Raw genomic sequence first — 20,341 nt, 5'->3', positions numbered from 1 at the left:
TCTTTATAAATTGTTTTGCCTTGAATTGAATCACTATCAGTCCAATATCGTTCTGTACCTTGCCATGCCTTTGATGAGCAACAGTGTAAACAGTCTGGACAAGAACAGGATAAGTCCATTGACATCTGTTACTATGCATTAGTGTCATCTTCTCACTTAGAAGCATGAATAAATACAGCAATATTCTACAATTGTCTTCTATCAGCAACTGAAAACAGCAGTGAGATCTGTGAAAATCAGCTTTGCAATGAAGTATCAAAAAATGTTAATACCCTTTATGACCGATTTTTAGCCTGACTTGATTGTTTAGATTGTTACAAATAGCATTCAATAGAAAAAAACGCTGTCTCTAATTTTATGTGATAAGCAGAGTAAATATAAAACTGGGCACTTTGCAGCATACACCATAAAGCTCTTTTCTTCTGTTATTTTCCAAAAATATGTTTTTTGGGGAAAGGCTGACATTAAAACAGATTGCATGAGTTTCCCAACTTGCAGGTCTGCAGGAGAAATAAGGACAAATACATCTGAGCATTTTAAATTAATATTTTAAAAATTCCATTAGAATTTATCCTGAAATTAGGTTACTAATTCCTCTACATCTCATTAACGCTGCTTAAATTTATGCAAAAATGGCCATCCTTTCATGTTGACTACAGTTATCCTGCAAATTGAAAGCTACCTGGATTATTCATCATCTAAAATTCAATTGGCTGTAATTATCTAAAGTGCTCTGAAAAATAATCAGCCTCAGCAAAAATGTAGTATTTGGGAAGGACATGGCTTAAACTGTTAGAAGGAATCCATAAAATAATTCCTTGCTGTTGCTGTATATACTGTAGCAGTTATTATGCCAGTGATCCCAATGTACAATACATATAGGATGGGACCCACTTTCTCCTCATTGGATGCTAAAACAAAACTCCACATTGAAAGAGCCTCAGGCAAGAACTGAACATTGGAACCAAGTGCTTCTCTAGTTGAGAGTGCTGTCATGCAGCAGTCCTACTGTAACGGCCATACCACACTTCTGTCAGAGGAGAAAACAGATTCTAAAAATAAGGCATTCCATAGGTATATACTGTATTCAGTGCTCAGAAAACATCAGATCAGCAGCTTTTATAGCATCTGTACATTCATCTCATGTGAAACTCTTCTGAGATACAGGTTATTTCCCGCAATTTATGAGTTTAGAATGACTTATGTTCAGTACATTTCACATCAAACAAATTATTAAAATGATGGCCTCCGTTTTGCTGTGCAAAGAAATGTTGTCATTCTTTTTCTGCCCCTGGTTGTTGTTGGACCACCTGGATCATGATGACTTTTTTAAAGAATTTTGTAGGGTGGCGGAACAAATCTTGTCTTGAATTTGCTTAATACCTGTAGGAGAACAAATACTTTTTTTTTTCAAATGTACCTTTCACCTAAAATGCTTGCTTTAATGAAAATACATTTTACATGCTGAGCTGGTTTGCATTCACTCTTTTCCTTTTTCGCTTAAAAGGAAAGGTTATTAAAACACATGCTATATCTGCTGATATCTGGCATGTCAGCAGAATGACTTTTGTCGGACCAGACTGACGTATCTTTCTTGTGTTTCAGGCTGTTGTGTGTTTCTAAAGCCCAGCAGGTACTATTGTACAGTATACCACAGTATTTGTTTAATGTACCTTGTTCTTTAAAGAAAATGTTCTTTCTGATATATAATTCAATTTATTGAACAGTCATTACTCATACAGTATCACATGATAATTGATTTGTAAACCATGAAATACAACATAAAGGGTGTATTAGTGCATTGGTGCATTCATTCAGGCCTGCTGCAAACATGTTATGAATAGATTCAGGGATCACAACTCACCAGTCACACCAGGAGGGGCGTTATGGACAAGCTCGGAGATATGAATGGGCTGTTTCCCTGGTTACAAAGCACAGTGCAGGGGTAAATAGGCCAATCAATGTGGGTAACTTGAAGTGAAATATCAAATTAATCTGCAGTAACTGCACCCAGTTGACTTGAGCTCACTCATTAGTGGAGTGAGACAGCATGAATATTAAGAGATAGAAACCATTAATAGGTAATACACTACAAACTCTGTATAGGATAAAGGATAAGAAAGAAGTTTATGAAATGATTAAAATAACAACAGGGTCTAATTAATGAAAAGTAAAACAGGATATTTGGGATATTGCAGTAGAGGCTTAAGTAAAATAAAACTGGAAAGTTGTTCTAGCATTGAAACAGCAGAAGAGCCTTAAAAGATGGCTGAAACACTATTACTAAGTGCTGTTGCCAAGTGGGCTGGATGGGTTGAGTGAACTCCCCTCATTTGTAACCTGTTTTATGAACAGTATTTCACTCAGGTGATCAATAAGGAAGAAGTCAATAGAATGCCAGGTGGTGGAAGGACAACGTTCTTAATAGTATTTCTTATCAAATTCATTATATAGGATATACATATGTGGAAAATGTGCATATTTGGATTGACAATAATAAAAAACAGGATACAGATAAGAGGCAAATGCTAAGATTTGGGCACACTAATTAATAGAGTACCACAGGGATCTATACTAGAACCACTGCTCTGATTCTGGGTATTGAATAAACTAGTCAAGTTTGCAGGTTATACCAAAATAGGAGTCGCAAATAAAATTCAAAAAGCTTTAGATAACAATTGCAGACTAGGAAAACACCTGACATATGATGTTAAATTGAGGGTGTTGCATGCAGATACCCCTAAACCTTAACTAGGTTTGAACAGAAAAGGCTTCAAAGAGACCTAATGTATTCAGAGTCCTTAAAGGCACTTACATTGAACCACTTAAACACGTGGTAAATGTTCCGAATGACCTCGGCATTGTATTTTTTTTATTTTGACTTGGCTGATACAATAGCAATATTCATTGCAACAAGAAACAATGTATATACTGTAACCACTTTTTGGTTGACAACATCCAATTCTGACACCATTTCAGGTAACTTAAGTATTATTCAATATTTTTCAGAAGTTTAACTTGCCCTGCTGTGCACTCCATTGAATTAACGACGGATTTTGCATTTTAAGTTGATTTGTTTTCTGAAACGATGACGACAAAGACGATTCTCCTTGTTTTTCCGGTTAATATCAACGTACACAGGTCCGCTCCGCCTGTTTCTGGGGACCTGGAATGAGAAGCTGGCGCCTCGCCTCCCAATCTCTCTCTCTCTCTCTGTGTGTTGTTTCTCTCGCCTCTCCTCCTTAACTGGATTTCCATCGCAGCATCCCTGCTACTGGGCTTCTACTTTCTCCAGGAGCGAACGAATGGATATATAATAATAGGGCAGAGAATGGCGGATAGAGAAAAAAGAAACCCGTCTCCAACTGGATCCCCTTTCTTGGGTTTGCACATCAACTCCTCGCCTAATTTCAGGTAATAGAGCTCAGGATAATCAAGGGGTACCGCAAACCCCTATCGAGCCTAAGGGCTTTTCGGATAACGAAGCTGGTGACGGATTGAAAACAGTGACAGGCTACAGCTGCTAGATTGTTACTGCAGAAAGGGGATGCTCATGAATATACTGTAGTAGTGGTTGCTTCCGAGACGGAAAGTGCATTGTTTTTTTCCGTGCATCCCGTTATGTAAATTGAATCGATACAGAGAACCGGGGCAAGGCTGGCGGAAGCACACAAATAGTTGCTGTTTACAAACACGAGTCTTTCTCATGTAAATTAAAGGGCGTAGTCCATTTTTATTCAGGTGAACAGATTGAAAACTCCCGTCATCTTGACGACACTGCGCGGAGGAAACAAAACAGATATCAAAGCTCTGTTTGTTGCTGTAAGAAGTTGGAAAGAGCTGCACGTTATTTTGTTACTGTTTTTGGTTTGGGCTTATTATTTTACATCAAATCTCGAACACGAATGAACTCATTGATCATTTGGAATTGATGAGAATATTAGGCGAAAAGACTACTCGTGAAATTTAAATATCACCATTATTTACTCTTCATTAGAAATGTAAAATATAGATTTAACATGCTATAAATATATTACGCATCTACTGTACCTATTTATCTAAATAGAGGCATCACACAGCTTTTCAGGGATGTGTGCAACTGGTTGACAGCAACAGTCATAGTGCTTGTGTGTGAAAAGTCGATACAGAGCTTGAATGGTTTGTTACTAGTTTGGTAGTAACTTTATAATTACCTGACCTTATAATCGAGAAATATGCATTGTATTTATTCAAGATATTAAGCAAATAGGAGTTAATCCGAACATGCATTAGTCTACTAAATACTTCAGCTCGGAGAGAGGTCGCTATTAGAACTTTGAATCTGTTGTCCATTTTATGGCATTCAAACCTCCTACATCCAGTACATTACTACAGCCTTTGCACTTGTGCATAATATTGGTTCAAGAACTTAAGGATGCTTTGATTGAATCTGTTATCTGCAGAAAGAAAACAACCTTGGAAACATCTTCATGTTTCTGTTTCATAGCATTGTGGTTAAAAAATCACAGCAAACATTTAACTTTTCCATCAGCATAGACGTTGTAGATCAGAAGCCTTTATGGTTTCTAAGGGTAACATGTTTCACCATTTTTATCAGGGTGCAGGATGTGTACATCTCTTTTAAAGGGGAAACAAGAAAATGCAGATCTGTCATGCACAGTGTGTGGGGTATGTGCAGTGGTTCGGCTGCTGCTGCCACAGAGTATACAGAGAAAAAATGATGAGATCTTGCTATACAAAAATATGTTACAGTGACATATTCATATCCAGTGGGGTTTCAAAACTCAACAAATTAGGAAAGTATTTGTGCTGAACATCAGAAACTGCTCCTGACAAGTATCTTTGCATCTCATTGAAGTGGATAAAAATGTGCACCGGTCAATACTTTCTTGCAGTGTGGGATGCTGTCCCATTGCAATTGCATACCAAGAATGGTTATCTTACAACCTATCGATAAGATGCTCGCATTAACAAGTAAACAATCATTGCACAGACTGTTGTGATTATTACAGTGACTAAAGTCCATGACAAATGTATTGTTATACTGTGCACAGTAATTATTTATGTACTGAGTTTTCAACCTGTCAAAAATATTAACGTACTGTAAAGGAATGTCTACACTTGCTTTATTTATGTACAGTATGTGTTTAACTTCCAAGAGACGTAATCTGTCACAGCACTAAGTCAGGATGCACTACAGGGACTGTTATTGCCTACAATATTCAGTAAATTCAGTAAAATAATAATCTGTAAATCCCTTTTTTTGTTACGTTTAGATTTCCTGTATTTCCCGGATAACCTTTAAAAATCCCCAGCACTTCACATGTTGGCTGGTTCCCAACAGAAAGACATCTGTTGACTTATTTTTTATTTACAGTCATTTGCAAGGGTTAGTTTCACAACATGTTATTGCAGTCGTTTAAAAAACTAGTGTGATATTTTTAATGCTATCTTCTGCTGAAGGCTCAATGGCCCTTATGTGACTTTTCCGGTGTACGGATTGCCTTCCATCAACAAATGAATGCATTAATGACTGAATAATGATAATAATCTAATTCTGTCATTTGCAGCAAATGAAATCTGACTTCCTGCATACTGAAAGTACCTGCTTAGTTGATTCAGTATGCTCTTCATGCATCTTTTAGTTCTTTTCAGAAATGTAATCTAAAATCTCAGTAATGTTGGAATTAGATAAACAAATCATTTTTAGCAGGACCTTTCCTTTGGATTTCATGCTATTGAAAATGATTTAATTTCATCAAGGGCAACAGGAGGTTAGGTTCTAGACTTGTAACTGGAAGGTTGTGGGTTCCAATCCCAGCTGAGGCTCTGCTGTTGCACTCTTGAGCAAGGTAGTACTTCGACCAAATTGCTCCAGTACCATACCCAGCTGTATAAATATGTGCAAATGCAGTTCAATTTGGATCAAACCATTAGCCAAATAAATTAATGATAACGAAGGAGAAAGTAGAAGAGGGGAAAGATTGTGAAATTTGGGAAACAAATCAAGTCTCATCTGAATGGTCAGTGCATGCATACTACATGCTTATACCTATCTCTCTGTTATCAGGCAGCCAATCATTTTTAGTGATATAATAAAAGTGATGCAGAAATAAGTCATTATAAATACAAATGGAGATGTTTAGTAGAGCTCACATAGTATAGTTGTGATTGACACAGCATTATCCAAATTACCTCTAATTAAATAACAATTGAATGTTAACAGTTATAAATTATAAATACTATAATGTTATCCTAATATCCATTGAATACTATACTTTGCTAAAAGCTAGTCCTGTTATTCAATATAAGAGTTATGAATATAAGCTATAATATGAGCTAAATAAATATCAGAATTATGTTAAATATACTACAGTTTTGTCTTTGGCAAATCATACAGTACAGTATATCATGCAAAAATCTATGATGATAATTCCCAGTGTTTATTGATTTGTTACTGACTTATTCATGCATGTAATATTGTGACATAAAACTCGTATTACATCTTGATCGAGAATCCTGGCCTCAGTTTCCCTAATTTCAAGTCCTTTGATTACAAATGCACAGTAAACAGCACTCCGGATTTGGTGTTTTGAGTTTGTAATTAAGGGAAATTGCCCATGCTGTACAACCTTATTTCACATTTAGTTTTCCTAATTTAGAGCTGATGTAATGTCCAAGGCAGTATTTGTGTTCTGAAGCATGGATGTTGTTTTTCATGAGAAAAACAAAATTTAATAAGATAAGAAGACTAATTAAGGTACCTAGTGGATCACACACACAGCACACCGGGCATGCATTTTTTATTCTCAAAGACCTTAAACTCTGTTTGGCTTGGGGACAAATGCAGGCCATTTATGTTATAAAAGTGCAATCCACTCAAAGTAGTTGCAGATTCTTTTCCATCTTCTTTTTGTATTGGACACTTGTTATATTTATTACTACCCATAACATAAGGCACATTCTTCTATGTCCTGAAAGCCACTTGTGATCTCAGGCATGTCTTTGATCACTGACATACTTTTGACTCTGAAACTGCTGTGAACAGCCTTTGTGTTGAGGAGTGTTCTGCTTACCACCTATTTTTAAGTGGGTGATCTGACAGAAGTTCAATTCTAACATTTTGGGCAGTAGTTATCAGTTGTTTTCATATGATTGGCTCTCCTTTTGATGTTACCATTCCATAAGCATTCAGCTGATTTTTCAACAATAAGTCCTGTGGTCTCTTATTAACACTGCCCTCATGTTAATATTTATGTAAAGAAATTAAAGATTTCCAGTTCTGGTCAATAGGAATATAATTGTCCTAATAGAAAAAAACAGTCCTAGACCATATGTTTCGTTGTTTGAGTTGATACAGTTTACCATTTAAGCAAATGTAAAGCGCAAATTCTATAATAAAAAATAAAGTAATAGTTGTAATGTAGTACAGTAGCAATCTTGCATTGCTTTATGGATTAGACCTTTTAAAATGCATTCCTTTATTTCACCGAGTCTTCTTCGTTTGCTTATGTTTCTTACAAATACAGTATAAATTGTAGCTGTGAATAGGGACAAAATACAGTTCATCCAAGTGTAGAATCTGAACTTGTAGTAGATGAGATGCATATTTTCAGACAAATGTCCTCAAAAGAGCTGATTAAGACTCTGATAAAGAGACCATAGTCACTATATCTTAATATTCCTGAGGATTACACAGAGCAGAGAACAATGAGGTGCTATCTGTAAAGATATGTGCAAAGGAAACTGTTCTCTGTCACAAATAAATAACCACATAACAAAAACTTGCTGCTGAAGAGCTACAGTTTAATATGGACATATCACATTCACTCAATTTTTGAAAGTCTTGTCTACATAATGAATGTGATTCATTACCTGAACACACATACTACCTGAAATAAAAATAGTAAAATTGTATACAGTAGTTCTACAAATTACAGTTGAATGACTGAATGTACTTTACCGATCTATAGAAAATAGCATTTCCATATTTTTAAGAAGGAAAATGTCCCTGGACCTTTTACTCTCATCTCTAGGTGTTCTATTTCCATCAGTAGTGAATGGTGCATCTTATTTAATGGGGAATATTATATGAAAGCTCCTGCTTTTTAGTAGCTTTCTGAATTCTAATGCCCTGCCTTGTAGAGGAAGTCTTCTACAAAGCACATATTTCCTCTTTCATACTAATGCTCTGTTCACCATGTTTTGGTCAATAGAAATAAAATCATTCTAATAACAGACCCTATAAAAAATAGTTCCAGACCATATGTCTCGTTCTTTTCAAATTGATTTAATGAGGATGTTCTATACAGCAGATGTTACTGTGGATTCTTTGACCTTTTTTGTCTTTTATTGTTTTTCAGCCTATTCCATCAATTTCTTCAATTTATTTCTTCATCAGTAAAACTACTGCTGAAGACATTTTGGACCAAGTCTGAACCACTGTGATCTATTTTTCTTCTTCAAGTACAAACGCTTTGTGGCGTTACTGCTGGTGTAGTAAGATCTATCAAAAAATACCTGTCTGCCCTGTCAGGATTTCCCATTTAACATGAGAGTCTTTTTGGACTTTATGTAATTGCTCAATTTAAGTATTGACTGCAAGACATTTAAGGCAGATTTCTTGACAGTATACTGCTTCTTGACAGTGGTATTAAATCTCGCTGAACGTTTTCCTTTATTATATTTGTGCTATTGTTTTGTCCAGTACTATACAGTTAGTGTTCAATCAGTTTGAACACCAGTAAGGAAAAAGGCTAGAGGATAGGTTAGTACATACTTTTAAAATAACTCATAGTGCATGTCTGATCTTTAAATTATAGCTACAGTTTATCGTATATGCATGGAATGTGTGCAGTTTTTCATTGCAATTGATAGCGAAAAGATTGCAGCTAAAAGTTGTCATTTTTCCAGTCCTGAGATTGTTCTGTGTTGGGATAGCTTCAGCTTTTAATATGGTGACCTAAAAAACCCCCATCATATTAGTTAATGTTTGTAGGAATAAATGTGTTTTTGAAATACAGTGTTTCTGGTGTTGCACAATTATTGTTCCATTTTGACAGTAATTAAATTTAAATAATTAAATTCCAGTATAATTTCATTTGGGGATATAGCTTTCTTCATTCATGCTAAACATACCCTAATTTGGGTTATTATAGGACTGCTACGCATTGCATTAGCACAATTCCAGAAATATATAAGACATGGTAGTCAAATTAACAGTTTTTTAAATAAGAAGCACTTAGAAAATTCAAATTAAATATATAATTTGGGAGGCCAGTGATTTGGTGAATTGGGGATTTTTCCAACGTTTTATATAGGCTGTAGTCTTTGCTTTTGCTAGAACCAGCCTTTTCTTCTGAATTACATGGGCAGTCATGTACAGTACTCTTTTATTAAGCAATCAGCTCTGTAGGATAATGTTGAAAGTCATTTACATATTATAATGTTTAGGTGTTTTAGCCTGGAAGATTTGGCCCAGGCTCAAATGTCTAAACATTATAATATGTACTGTAAATTACAATTTGAGTGAATGAGAAATGCATAGTCCTGTATACAGCTTTTGATTTCCTGATGTTTGTAGCATAAGGCTTCTGTACTGTAAGTCAGACAAAGACTAGACATCTTTTAAGATATACAGTGAAAACTCTATAGATAGAGTCTGTTGCACATAATTGATTATAATATGTAATCTGGAAAAATGCAGTTATTTCTTTGACCTTGATAGTGCTCTTTCATCTAACTTGCGCAATCTTCATAAGATCTCATTCAGATAAAGGTTTGACTTCTGCTGTAATAGAAAGGAGACGTGAATAAACAATTATAGTAGATTTCAATGACTCTCTTAAATTCACAAATCCATCAGAAGAATTGCAAAAGCATTTACCTGAGAAAGATGTTGGTCTGGGTGTGGTATTGCTTTTAGAAGATTTAAATATCTCAGATCACTAGAAGTATCTAAGAGGTCATTTGTAAAATAATAATATCATCACACTCTACACATTTTGCATTCCTGGGCCCTCTCTAAAATTATTTTGAGTCTTATGTGAATTGTGTTTGTTTGTACAACAGCTGCTGTTTGGGATAGTTTTTATTGATTCTGTTGCATGTGAAATTCAGGACTCTGAACTTCCTAGAACTGAGTTCATTGTCATTCCAAGGTCTTTTTGCTTCAAAAGCAGGAAGGCTATAGTATACTCCAGTCCCAGGGGATGCAGGTTTTTTTTTTATTTTGCACTGTGAAGGCTGTATCTGCAAGAGTAAAATTGTAAGGGATAGTCTGAATAAAAAAATAAATCCTGATCACTGTTTTGCATGATTTCCATCACCAGTTGTTGAACTTGATTTATGGTATGGTTCTTCTCTAGTTGTCAAAAGTCCATAACATTAGTAGTTGTAATTAGTGTTCTGTGTAAATAGAACCCTCTGGAAGAGGTCTCTGCATCACAATCTGAGAACCCAGCCAGATTTCATGTTGACACAGCCTTCCGCTGGGATTGCTAATGGGGGCTCAGAGCAGCTCTCTTTTCATTGAGCATGCTATTGATATTCCTTCTGGTAGTGATTCCTGCTTTGGGAGCTTTGAGGTATATAACCTTTTTCCCTTTTCTGTATTGATCGGAGTCAGTAGTTGTGAAAACCCAAAGAGATATGCTACAGGGATGCACTTGCTGCATCTTCTTTAGGATTACAGGCTTTGTGAAGAAATTGGTGTGTGAACGACACCTCTTTTATCAGTTGTTTAAGGTGTAAAGTCTAAAACGAACTTCTAAACTGAAGTAAAAGAAAAGTGGTGCTGATTCATTTGTTGTTTTTTGTTCATGGTTCTGTGGTTCAATTTCTACGAACAAAGCAGTGTTAATGCAGTGGGTTCTTTGAAGCTGTATAGGAAACACATTTATGAGATGGCTTGAAATGATTCAGAAATTTTGGAGACCTATGACTATGTAGGCTGAGAGAATCTTGAGCTTGGAAACTGCATCACAACAAGTTGAATTACTGCTTTGTAATCTCTTTTGACAAAGTGACTAATATCATTATGATCTTCCACCTTCATGGGTCAGTAGAAAGATAATCCTGTTGGACAGATTCTTTCTTGGAGACTTAAGAGTGCCTCTGAAAGGGTGGGAAGCAGTATACTGAAGAATGACTTTGTATTGTTTTAAAAATAATAGAATTTCAAACCTTTTTTCATTCTTTTTTAGGTATAGTAAGATGACAGCAAAGTTTTTTGATATTGTCGAGGTGCAGAGTCTATATAAGGTAATCATCTGCTGTTTGTGACAGTATTACATAGCTGTCAGTCTGGATTAAGAATATGAGGCGTGCAGTACTGACAGTACATGTTTCTTTCCAGAAATATTCATTTTGTTTCTGGTTACTAGAACTCTTATTTGAGCGAAATGGTGTTGAATCTTTGTTGAGAAAAACAGTGCAATTGTGCAGATATTAATGACTAATAGACTGTAAAGCAATGTTTGACACAATCCAGTACATGTGAACTTCTGTACCTAGATTTTTAGCTAAGAGTTTAGATTGATGTCATGGTGGAGTGAGGAAACAAGAATATGCAGAATGACACTGAATGTAATCTTGCTGTTATCCTGCATTACCTTTCCTTTCTGCCTTACCTCATAAGTATTAAACTCCAAATATGGAATGCCTGATTAAATCCTGTCCCGTGTTTCTTCTTAGGATAAACTGCTTGATTAAATGGCTTAGGCTACAAGTGGATTTTGAGAGAAGCATCCTGGCCAGGCTTGGGAGAAGCATGCACAAGCAGCAAACAATGGGGAAGATCACATCATGAGTGTTTATCTTGGCCTGATGCCTTTGGCATGTCACGTACTGTAATCATTTCATTGTATTCCCCACTGTGTTCCCCAGAGTGTCTTGTGCAGTGCCTGGTGCACTTTGAAAAGGCAATTGCAAGAGACTCCTTTCAACACCACATCATTTATATGTCCTCCTGCTACTTTACAGTACCGTTAGGCTCTAGAGTGCTTCAGTACAGGGGTCCACAGTTCTGATCCTCAAAAGCCACAGTCAGTTCGTCTTACTTGGTTCTCTTACATTAATCAGATATTGAAGACATGTTGAAAAGGGTTAAATCGTTCCAATTAAGCTTGAACCAATAGAATCCTTTATTATGAAAAATATGACGTGAAACTTTTGACTGCTGTTCTTGAAGCCTGTATTTGGCGACATGAGAATGTGAGAAGAGTAATGAATTTTTTTAAAAAATCCCTACTGGTTAAATTATATAACTGAGAACTCAGTTGGAACAAACATCAGCAGATGTGGTGGTCACCAGGGCAAGAATTAGGAGCCCCGGTTTTAGAAGGACCATGTTTACTTCTTGATTCTCTTGTTGCTAATATTTCTTCCAAAACACATTGTGCAAATATTCACTTATTTTGCCATGTTTAAAATTTCCATCTGTTGATTAGGTTTGCCATGCTGATATGTCACTCATACTCTATTTGTAGATATAATTTGCATTATGATTTATGTAACATTTCACATTTTCTTTTCTAAATATTTTTTATAATTTGAGCGGTTATTGCTTAATAAGGATGGGCTACCCTAAATGGTTAACAGAATTTATGGTTTATAGGGACACAAACAATAGAACAAGAAACATCTAATATCAGTTAGTCATGGTTTCTGCTATGCCACCCCTTCCCAGCCACAAAAGCACCTGAAAATCCACATAAATGATTTTCTAGAAATGTTTCCATTGGTACTCCACAGTCAGTCCCACCCTCGGCACCATGCTGTCAAGCAATGGAGGCCTCCATATGGACAAAAATAAATTATTCTGAAAAGTATACAGCATCACCTGTGGTTTACGTACAGTAGATACCAGTCCCATTGTTCAACCCCTTACTGTAAAGTGTGAGACAGGAGGTCTGGACTTCAAGAAACACCATAACCATGCTTCGCAAAGCAAAGATGTCAGTAAAAAAGAAAGCAGTATCTTTTCAATTATAATGTGATGTACAGACATTGTTGTCTCTTGTCACATCTGCTGAGGTGTGCATTCCCAAATCAGACGTATGAAGAAAAGTAAAGGATTTTCACATAATTTTTTATTTTTTAATATTTAAAAATTATATTAATTTCTCCTCTTGACTTCACCATGAAACAGGAGCCCCAGCCTGCAAACACTGCAATTAGACAAAATGTGCATGACTGGGAGTTTCAGATTTAGCACCAATAATCTTCCTGAGCTGTCACAGATATTAATACACAGTTTATAATTCTTGCAAAGCAGTTGTCAGTGAATTAGCCATAGATGGACTGAGAATGGTGAATAGATCATAAAAATATACATAGCATTTTATTGAATTACACAGATTTAACTGCCTCTGGCCCCTCCTGGCAATATGCTAAGATACTGGATGTAATTAGCATTGATACAGATTGTAGGCAGAACATGGATTAGTATGGATGGTAAAAGATAATCCCGTGTGACAGAAAGCATACTTATTTACAATGCCACTTTATGAGCATGCAAATGTCTATATGATAGAAATTCAAGAGCTAATTGCTATGCTGAGCAATTAAATGCTCAGTAAATGGCAAAATGTGAATGTAAATGGTGCCACTATGCAAAGCAGAACCTGATTGAATTCCACAAATCTTTCACTTGCTTTCCCAGACAAATCCCTTTCCGAAGATGGCATTTTCCACTGTGGTATTAGTGTTCCCTTGCAATATCCTCTTCTTGAAAGGCTGTCATGTTGAATTGTCTTGCTTACTGAAGAAGTCATTTTTTAAAAAGAGAGAGTTCTTCTCCATTGTGTTTCATCTGACCACATGTTTTATCTACATATATAAAACATAGTCAACTTAAGAATCTGAAGTCTGAACATGAGGTATGGTGAACATTTGAATGGTGACGTTGAGGTGATTGCTGTGAAGAATTTATTAAAATAGTGCTGGAAGTCATTAAACAAATAATTAAATAAATAACTACAAAACAAACAAGGAATTTGCAGGAGTTAATTTGAGGAGTCAATTAACAACCATCTCAGGACTGTTCCCTGGCCTAATCTTACTTCAGTCCACAATTATTGTTTCATTGTGATAAAACCAGAGGATCATTTCTTTGTTGCTTGATCTGGGGTTTTCTCTTGTTAATAAGCAAAGACTGCAGTCAAGAAGGCAGATGTTGTATTTGCAAATGCACTAAAAAAAACAGTTATTGTCTCTTTCCAAAGACACATTTGCTTTAGGCATTTCAATAACGATCAGCTATCTGTATGTAGTTTGTGGTTTATTTAATTACATGCAGGAGATAATTAATCTATTACCCTGCTACAATTTCCTCCTACGATAACAATGTCACTCTTGTTTTAGAAGATCAAACAAGGCATTTTTATATGGTCAACATATATAAACAGTTGGTTTCATGACAACAGTACATCAGTTCTATCAGTTACTGGTAATTGAACATTAGGTTCTTGCTTTCAGCTGCAGGATGTAAAAGTTCAGACCACAGCGGCTCATCATCCTGGTTTCTGTACAGTAAAACAGATTAGAGAGCACATGACTCCCCCCTGGACACCCCAGCAACACTGGTCCTCAGTGGTACCTCCCTGAGGCTGGTACCTCACTCAGGGCACAACAGCAGTGACTGCAGCAGGTTCTCCTGCCAGTGGAATGCTGTTCGAAGTCTCGTCCCCTGCATTTATTCATCTAAGCATGAAAAAAGCAGTACTTTACAATAATTTTCAGCAGGAGGTTAGTACCTTTTCACAAACCATCCTGGATTTTGTGGGGGAGCCCCTTGCAAATCTCTGAGGTGTTAAATTGTAAATGAATCAATTCTTTCATTGTGTTCCGTTCCTTTAATAAAATTATCTTATGTCTTTATTGGATGAAATAAAAGATCTTCAAGAAAGCTCCAAATGCAATTTCCAAATACGTAATATAGCCCATAATTCCTTGCTGACAGTTTCAATCAGGGAACCATGGAGAGAAGAAATATTAAGGAGCTTTAATTGTTTATACTGTATTCCATTATTGCAAGGTGAATAGTCCCGCTGGATAACAGAAATTAATATATTAAAAATAAAAATCTAAGGAGAACATGAAAAAGATTGATTGCTGTGATTGCAAGTGTACACAGGCCAAATCAGATGCATTTCTCTTAATTAATGTAGTTATTTTTACTGCTTGTGTCTATCATAAAACATAATTTGCCAGAAGTAGACCCATGCTTACAATTGCATTATCATGTTTTTTGCTTTTCTTTTACATCAGCTTTCTCATATTCAATGAGACCTAAAGGGGATGGGTAATTTAAAACATAATGGATACAAGTTTTAAATTACAGGAAGATCTCTGCTGACAACTTAAAGTGAATTAAAAAAGATATTTATTAAGATATTTATTTATTTTACCATGTCTTGATTTTCTGATTACTGTGCAATGTGTTCTTTACGTTATCAGTATTGGAAAGCCCTCTAATATGAATTATGATGTACAAAAATGCAGAACAATTGATTTTATTTGTGAAAACCTATCAAACAAGATTTTTAAAAAAGCTATAGAACTGCACGGAGTTAAAATATTCAGTAGCTGATATTGCTTTAATGCTATTCTATGAAAAATATAAAATATAATTCACTTCACTGCCATGTTCCTTACATTTATCATCAATTATCTAGATAGTATAGAATATGACTATTGAAAGGGGCATGTGAAGAAAAGTGTTTGAATTTAGTTGCTTCAATTTTCAGAACTTTATTCCTGTTTTATTTAGGCATCTCAAAGTACTGTAGTCGCTATAAACAGTATTTATTGTAAGTCAATCTCTGCATATTAACATTAAACTGAAAATATACCAATGCACAACGCAGGTCTTGTTTATTAATCAAATATTTTAAACATACCATCTGTTGATTTCCTAACTGCTTTATCCAATACAGGGTCACTGGGGAGCTTGAGCCTATACCAGCAAGCAAAGGGCCCGAGGCAGGGTACACCCTGGATGGGACGCCAGTCCATTGGAGGGCACATACTGACACAAACAAAGACATGCACACACTCACACCAGGGCCAGTTTTCCCAGAAGCCAACTGACCTACCAGTATGTAGGACTGTGGGAGGAAACTGGAGCACCCAGAGGAAAGCCACGCAAACACGGGGAGAGCAGATAAACTCAATGCTGACTACTGTGCCAAACTTATTTTTAAACATATTCAACAAAATCTCGCTAAAATGTAAACAAAAATCTATCTAAAAGGAAATCTTATCATACCTTTTTGGCATGGAACATGCTGCTGTCAGCCTGAAAATATTACAAAGTTAGTGTCAGGTAAGAGTCTTGTAGGTGAAATAACCTGGCATGGAGTGGCCAGCCATGGTTGTCTCCTGTTGCTAGCACTGGTAGGCAGGACCCACTGATGTTCTGTTGATCTTAGACCAGGAGGAATATCTCATTATACCAGGACCTTGACCTTATTTTCTGGAAGTCATGGCATTGTAATCCTAGCACTGTGTGGTCTCAGATGGGAGATGTATGTCCTGCTGGAAAATCAATACTTCTGAATTAACAGGCTTCCAGGAACTGGTGGCTCCTGGATTGTGTCAGTGTATCACTGAGCAGTAAGGTTGCCCTCAGTTTGCACCAAAGGCATTCTTATGTTAAATGAGATTCACGTCCATACCATCACACTTCCACCACTCCCCTCACGGGCTTGAACAATGCAGCTCTCTGCATGCTCTCTGGGATGTCTCCACAAATGATGTCATCTTGGAATAAAACACTCCAGCACTCTTTCTGCTGCCACCCCAGATGTTCTTGGGCCAAAAGAAGATGACGATTCCGCCTCTCGGCTGTCAACATTATCCCAACACATAAATCTTTTTCATGCACACAGCTAGCTACCCTCGTTCTGCTGATGCACCGATTATTTCTTCCTGCAAACTTCCTGCATGTATCAGTGCTGTAACTACTGAACTGTTGTGTTTTCATTCTGCATCAGTATTGAGTCTCCTCTTGAAGTAGAAAATGTACAGTGCTTATAGAATGTATACACAGCATTTCCAGAGTAACATATTTTGTAGCCTAACCGCCTGAAATCAAGACACATTAAGTCACATGAAAGTGAAAAACAAATACTCCGACATTCTTAAAAGTAAATCCAAATGAAAACGTACAAAAATGGGCTGAACAAGTGTTTAATAAGTTGAATTGGTACCGTGTTACTTTGGAAAGGGTGTGTAGAATTTCTGTTGGCACTGTATAGGTATAGTCTGTATATAGAGACAGGTGTTGAAAGAAAAAGCTGTGGAAGATAATGAATTTATTTAGAAATACATTAATTTGTGAAATCTCTGAAACTGCACATGCAGACAAATGAGCATTTTCACCCTTTCACTTTTCCTTATTCTACTGTGTGTCCCACAGCTAATTAAATATTCTATTTTTAAGTATATGTGTTTTAGCCAGAAGATATACTCAGGACAAATAATCAATGTCTAGGTTTCAATAAGTTTGCTTAACAGCAGTGGCCAGGGCACAGTGTGTGATAGCCCTAGACACACAGTGACTGCACTGTTACAGAAGGTACTCCCTTTTAAATCAGAATTATAATATGTCACCCAAGAGAAAGCCAGTATGCTAATGTTTACAGATAGACTTCAGAAGTATTTCTCTGATGGAGAGTGGCATTTCAAGAAGGGTATAAGGCATTTTGTTTTTGCAAATATCAAATGTCATGTAAGATTTCCTGTCCTTTCCCTAACGTATTATTTAACAAGAATGTGCTTTCCTGCACCAAAATGGGAAGTGGCGGTGTTAACTCCTTTCGGATTACATATGTTAGTTTATCTTCTATATTTTCAAGATATTTTTTCCTGTTTACCAGTAAGCATTAGGCTCTCATACAGTATCTCTCTGTTGCTCTGCCATTTTTAGAATCTTTAACACTATTCTTTGGGTGACCTTTGTACAAGAAAAGAACACAACACTGTGTTTTCAAACCATAGCTAAAGAACAGAGCAAAGGTGGACTCCTACATGACAAAAATAGAACTTGTGGAATTAAATGCTCTGTTTTATTTTAAGAATTGTATCATGTCTCTAGCTGAATGTGACTGGGATTTCCCAAGTGGTTTGTTAGACCTATCCACTTTTATTGTCGTCATTCCCACATTTCCTACACAAGATAGCATTGATTGGAGGAGTGATGCACCTACGCTGATTGTCCTGTTAATTTGCAGCTGAAGGCAAATACCAGGGGCCACTGCTACTATATTTGCAAAGACAATGATACCTCTGGACAGCTCAAGCCTATCCAATTTCTACAGTGTTTGGTTCTGTGGAGAATTCTGTCACAGATGGCTGGTAACACAACCCAAGCTCAAGCCTACGATGTATGGACTTGAGTACTGAACCCGCCCTCTAAGTATGCATCTTTAATGCTTGAGCTTCTAAAGCCGGGGTGTCCAGTCATGTTCCTGGAGGTATAATCCAGGGGATGTATTAGCATTGCAAGAAATTGTGTGTGTTTCTTTAATTGCAAATGACTAAAAAATGTGTTTCAGTATGTGTTCTACCAGAACAGCCTGCAATAATAATGTAAATTACTGTAGTAAAAGCAAAGGTGTAGTAAAGTACAGTAAAATCATGGTACAACATAGTAGATTTTGGTACGAGATACCATAGCAAAGCTACATATGCCATGCAGATTTTCTATTTGTAACATTTTGTAAGAAGATGAACTATTTTAATTTTTTTCCACATAGGACAAAAGGTGGATTGTACATGATGTCCTTAGGCTCTTCTATTCTAGTATAAATAATGTATGTAAAAATGCTATAATATTAGTGTCGTAAATAAAAAAAGATGAGTTTATTTGCTCCCTTAGATCTGTACTAAATGTTCATAATGCTGCCTTAATTAGGTCTCAACTTTAAATGCAATGTCATTTCAGATACCCAACACCAGAGGGTGTACAGCAACTCTTTAATCTTCCGAAAGGTTTGGCTGTCACAGTATAGCTTCAAACACACTGTAAAATAAAAAGGTTAAAAATTAATATGTAATTAGGATCTTTTCGAACTAATTTGTAAGACTGAAAAAAATGAATGTGAAGATTATTTTTTAAATCCCTTTGACAATTTGACAATTTGTACATTGGATATGCAGTATAAAGTTATGTTTAAAAATTATACTTCCATTCCAGAATTCATCTGGAATAGCAAGTAGGACCATTTGTGACCCATACCTACCAAAGCAAGCTCTCTGATGTTACTGTAGTTATCAGTTTTCATTATTAACATTACTGGAAGGGTTCTACAAAAGAGTTGTGAATTAGCCAGAAGCAATATTTTGTGTTTTTTGTCTTTTAAAGATGTAGCCTTCTGGAGTCAGAACATTTGTGAGAACAAATTTGCCAGAAACAAAAATTTGTTTTGGTAGAGCTTTGGCTTTGGTCACAGAGGAGTTAGAAACATATCAAAGCTCACATTTTGCTTATTACTACAAATACTGTCGGGGCTCTCAGAACAATTGGTATGGAATGTTGTCTTTCCATTTTAAGAAATATGAAATTAACTTTATTTAAAATGTCTTTAAATGATTTGCTGGACAGAATCTCCTTAAATAAATTTAATGTAATATGAATATTCTGTACATATTAAGAAAATGTGCTGTCAGTATTACAGTATGTATTTATTTTTAAGAATTATCCTTTAGTATGTCCTCAGAAATAACTGTGAAACTTGAGCCTGAGGACAAATGTGGAAACTACAAGAGTCCCTTTTAGATTCTGAATAGGAGGCTCTTGTTTACACAAAGCCTTATGGGAGTGTGGGACAAGCTGTGCAGCCATGTTGTTGTGCCAGATACCTTGGCTCCTTTCAAGAAAAAGCTTGCTGGGTTCCTTGGATCAATAAGATACTAAGTAGCAAATGGGATAACTGGGCTGAAAGAACTCTGTAACAATTCTTACGTTCTGAACATGATGACATGGCAAATAACATTACATTTAAGGAATTGTAAAAATTATATTTTGTGTGTTGATTTGCATCCACAGTTTGCTCCTGGTAAATGACAGAACGAGGTGAAGGCTCAGCCCAAGGCCCAGCTGTGTGTGTTGTTAATGAAGCTATTGAACGTCTTTCCTATTTTTTGCGGAGATGATTTCACAAAGTGAAGGTTTGAGGTTGCTTCTCCATAAGTAAAGTCTTCTTTGACTCTTGCATTGGATCATACTTACCACTGATTTGGGTTTGCGTCTGTTTTCAAACTCACACGACTTATTGTCACTATTAAATTTTGTAGATGAGTAGAATGTTAATATTTTGGCCAGCGTTCTGCCCAT

General features: G+C 36.1%; 1 protein-coding gene across 3 annotated transcripts in view; it reads left to right on the top strand.

The window, feature by feature from the left end:
- Positions 1 to 3,070: 3,070 nt before the first annotated feature.
- LOC148645655 (C-Jun-amino-terminal kinase-interacting protein 1-like) overlaps positions 3,071 to 20,341 on the top strand; it is a 46,785-nt gene continuing 29,514 nt past the window's right edge. For 2 of the 3 annotated variants that reach the window (XM_088611190.1, XM_088611187.1), the window contains exon 1: positions 3,079 to 3,414. Coding sequence is in view for 2 of the 3 variants with exons in the window: in XM_088611187.1 (XP_088467313.1) it covers positions 3,332 to 3,414 (83 nt within the window). In the remaining variant the exon portion in view is untranslated. Of the gene's footprint in view, positions 3,415 to 20,341 lie in introns of all 3 variants that reach the window. The other variant, XM_088611189.1, reaches the window with a different exon arrangement.

This window comes from Lepisosteus platostomus, chromosome 18 (assembly GCF_059453375.1).
Source record: "Lepisosteus platostomus isolate fLepPlt1 chromosome 18, fLepPlt1.hap1, whole genome shotgun sequence".
Lineage (NCBI taxonomy): Eukaryota > Metazoa > Chordata > Actinopteri > Semionotiformes > Lepisosteidae > Lepisosteus > Lepisosteus platostomus.
This window is presented reverse-complemented; position numbering and strand designations above follow the sequence as displayed.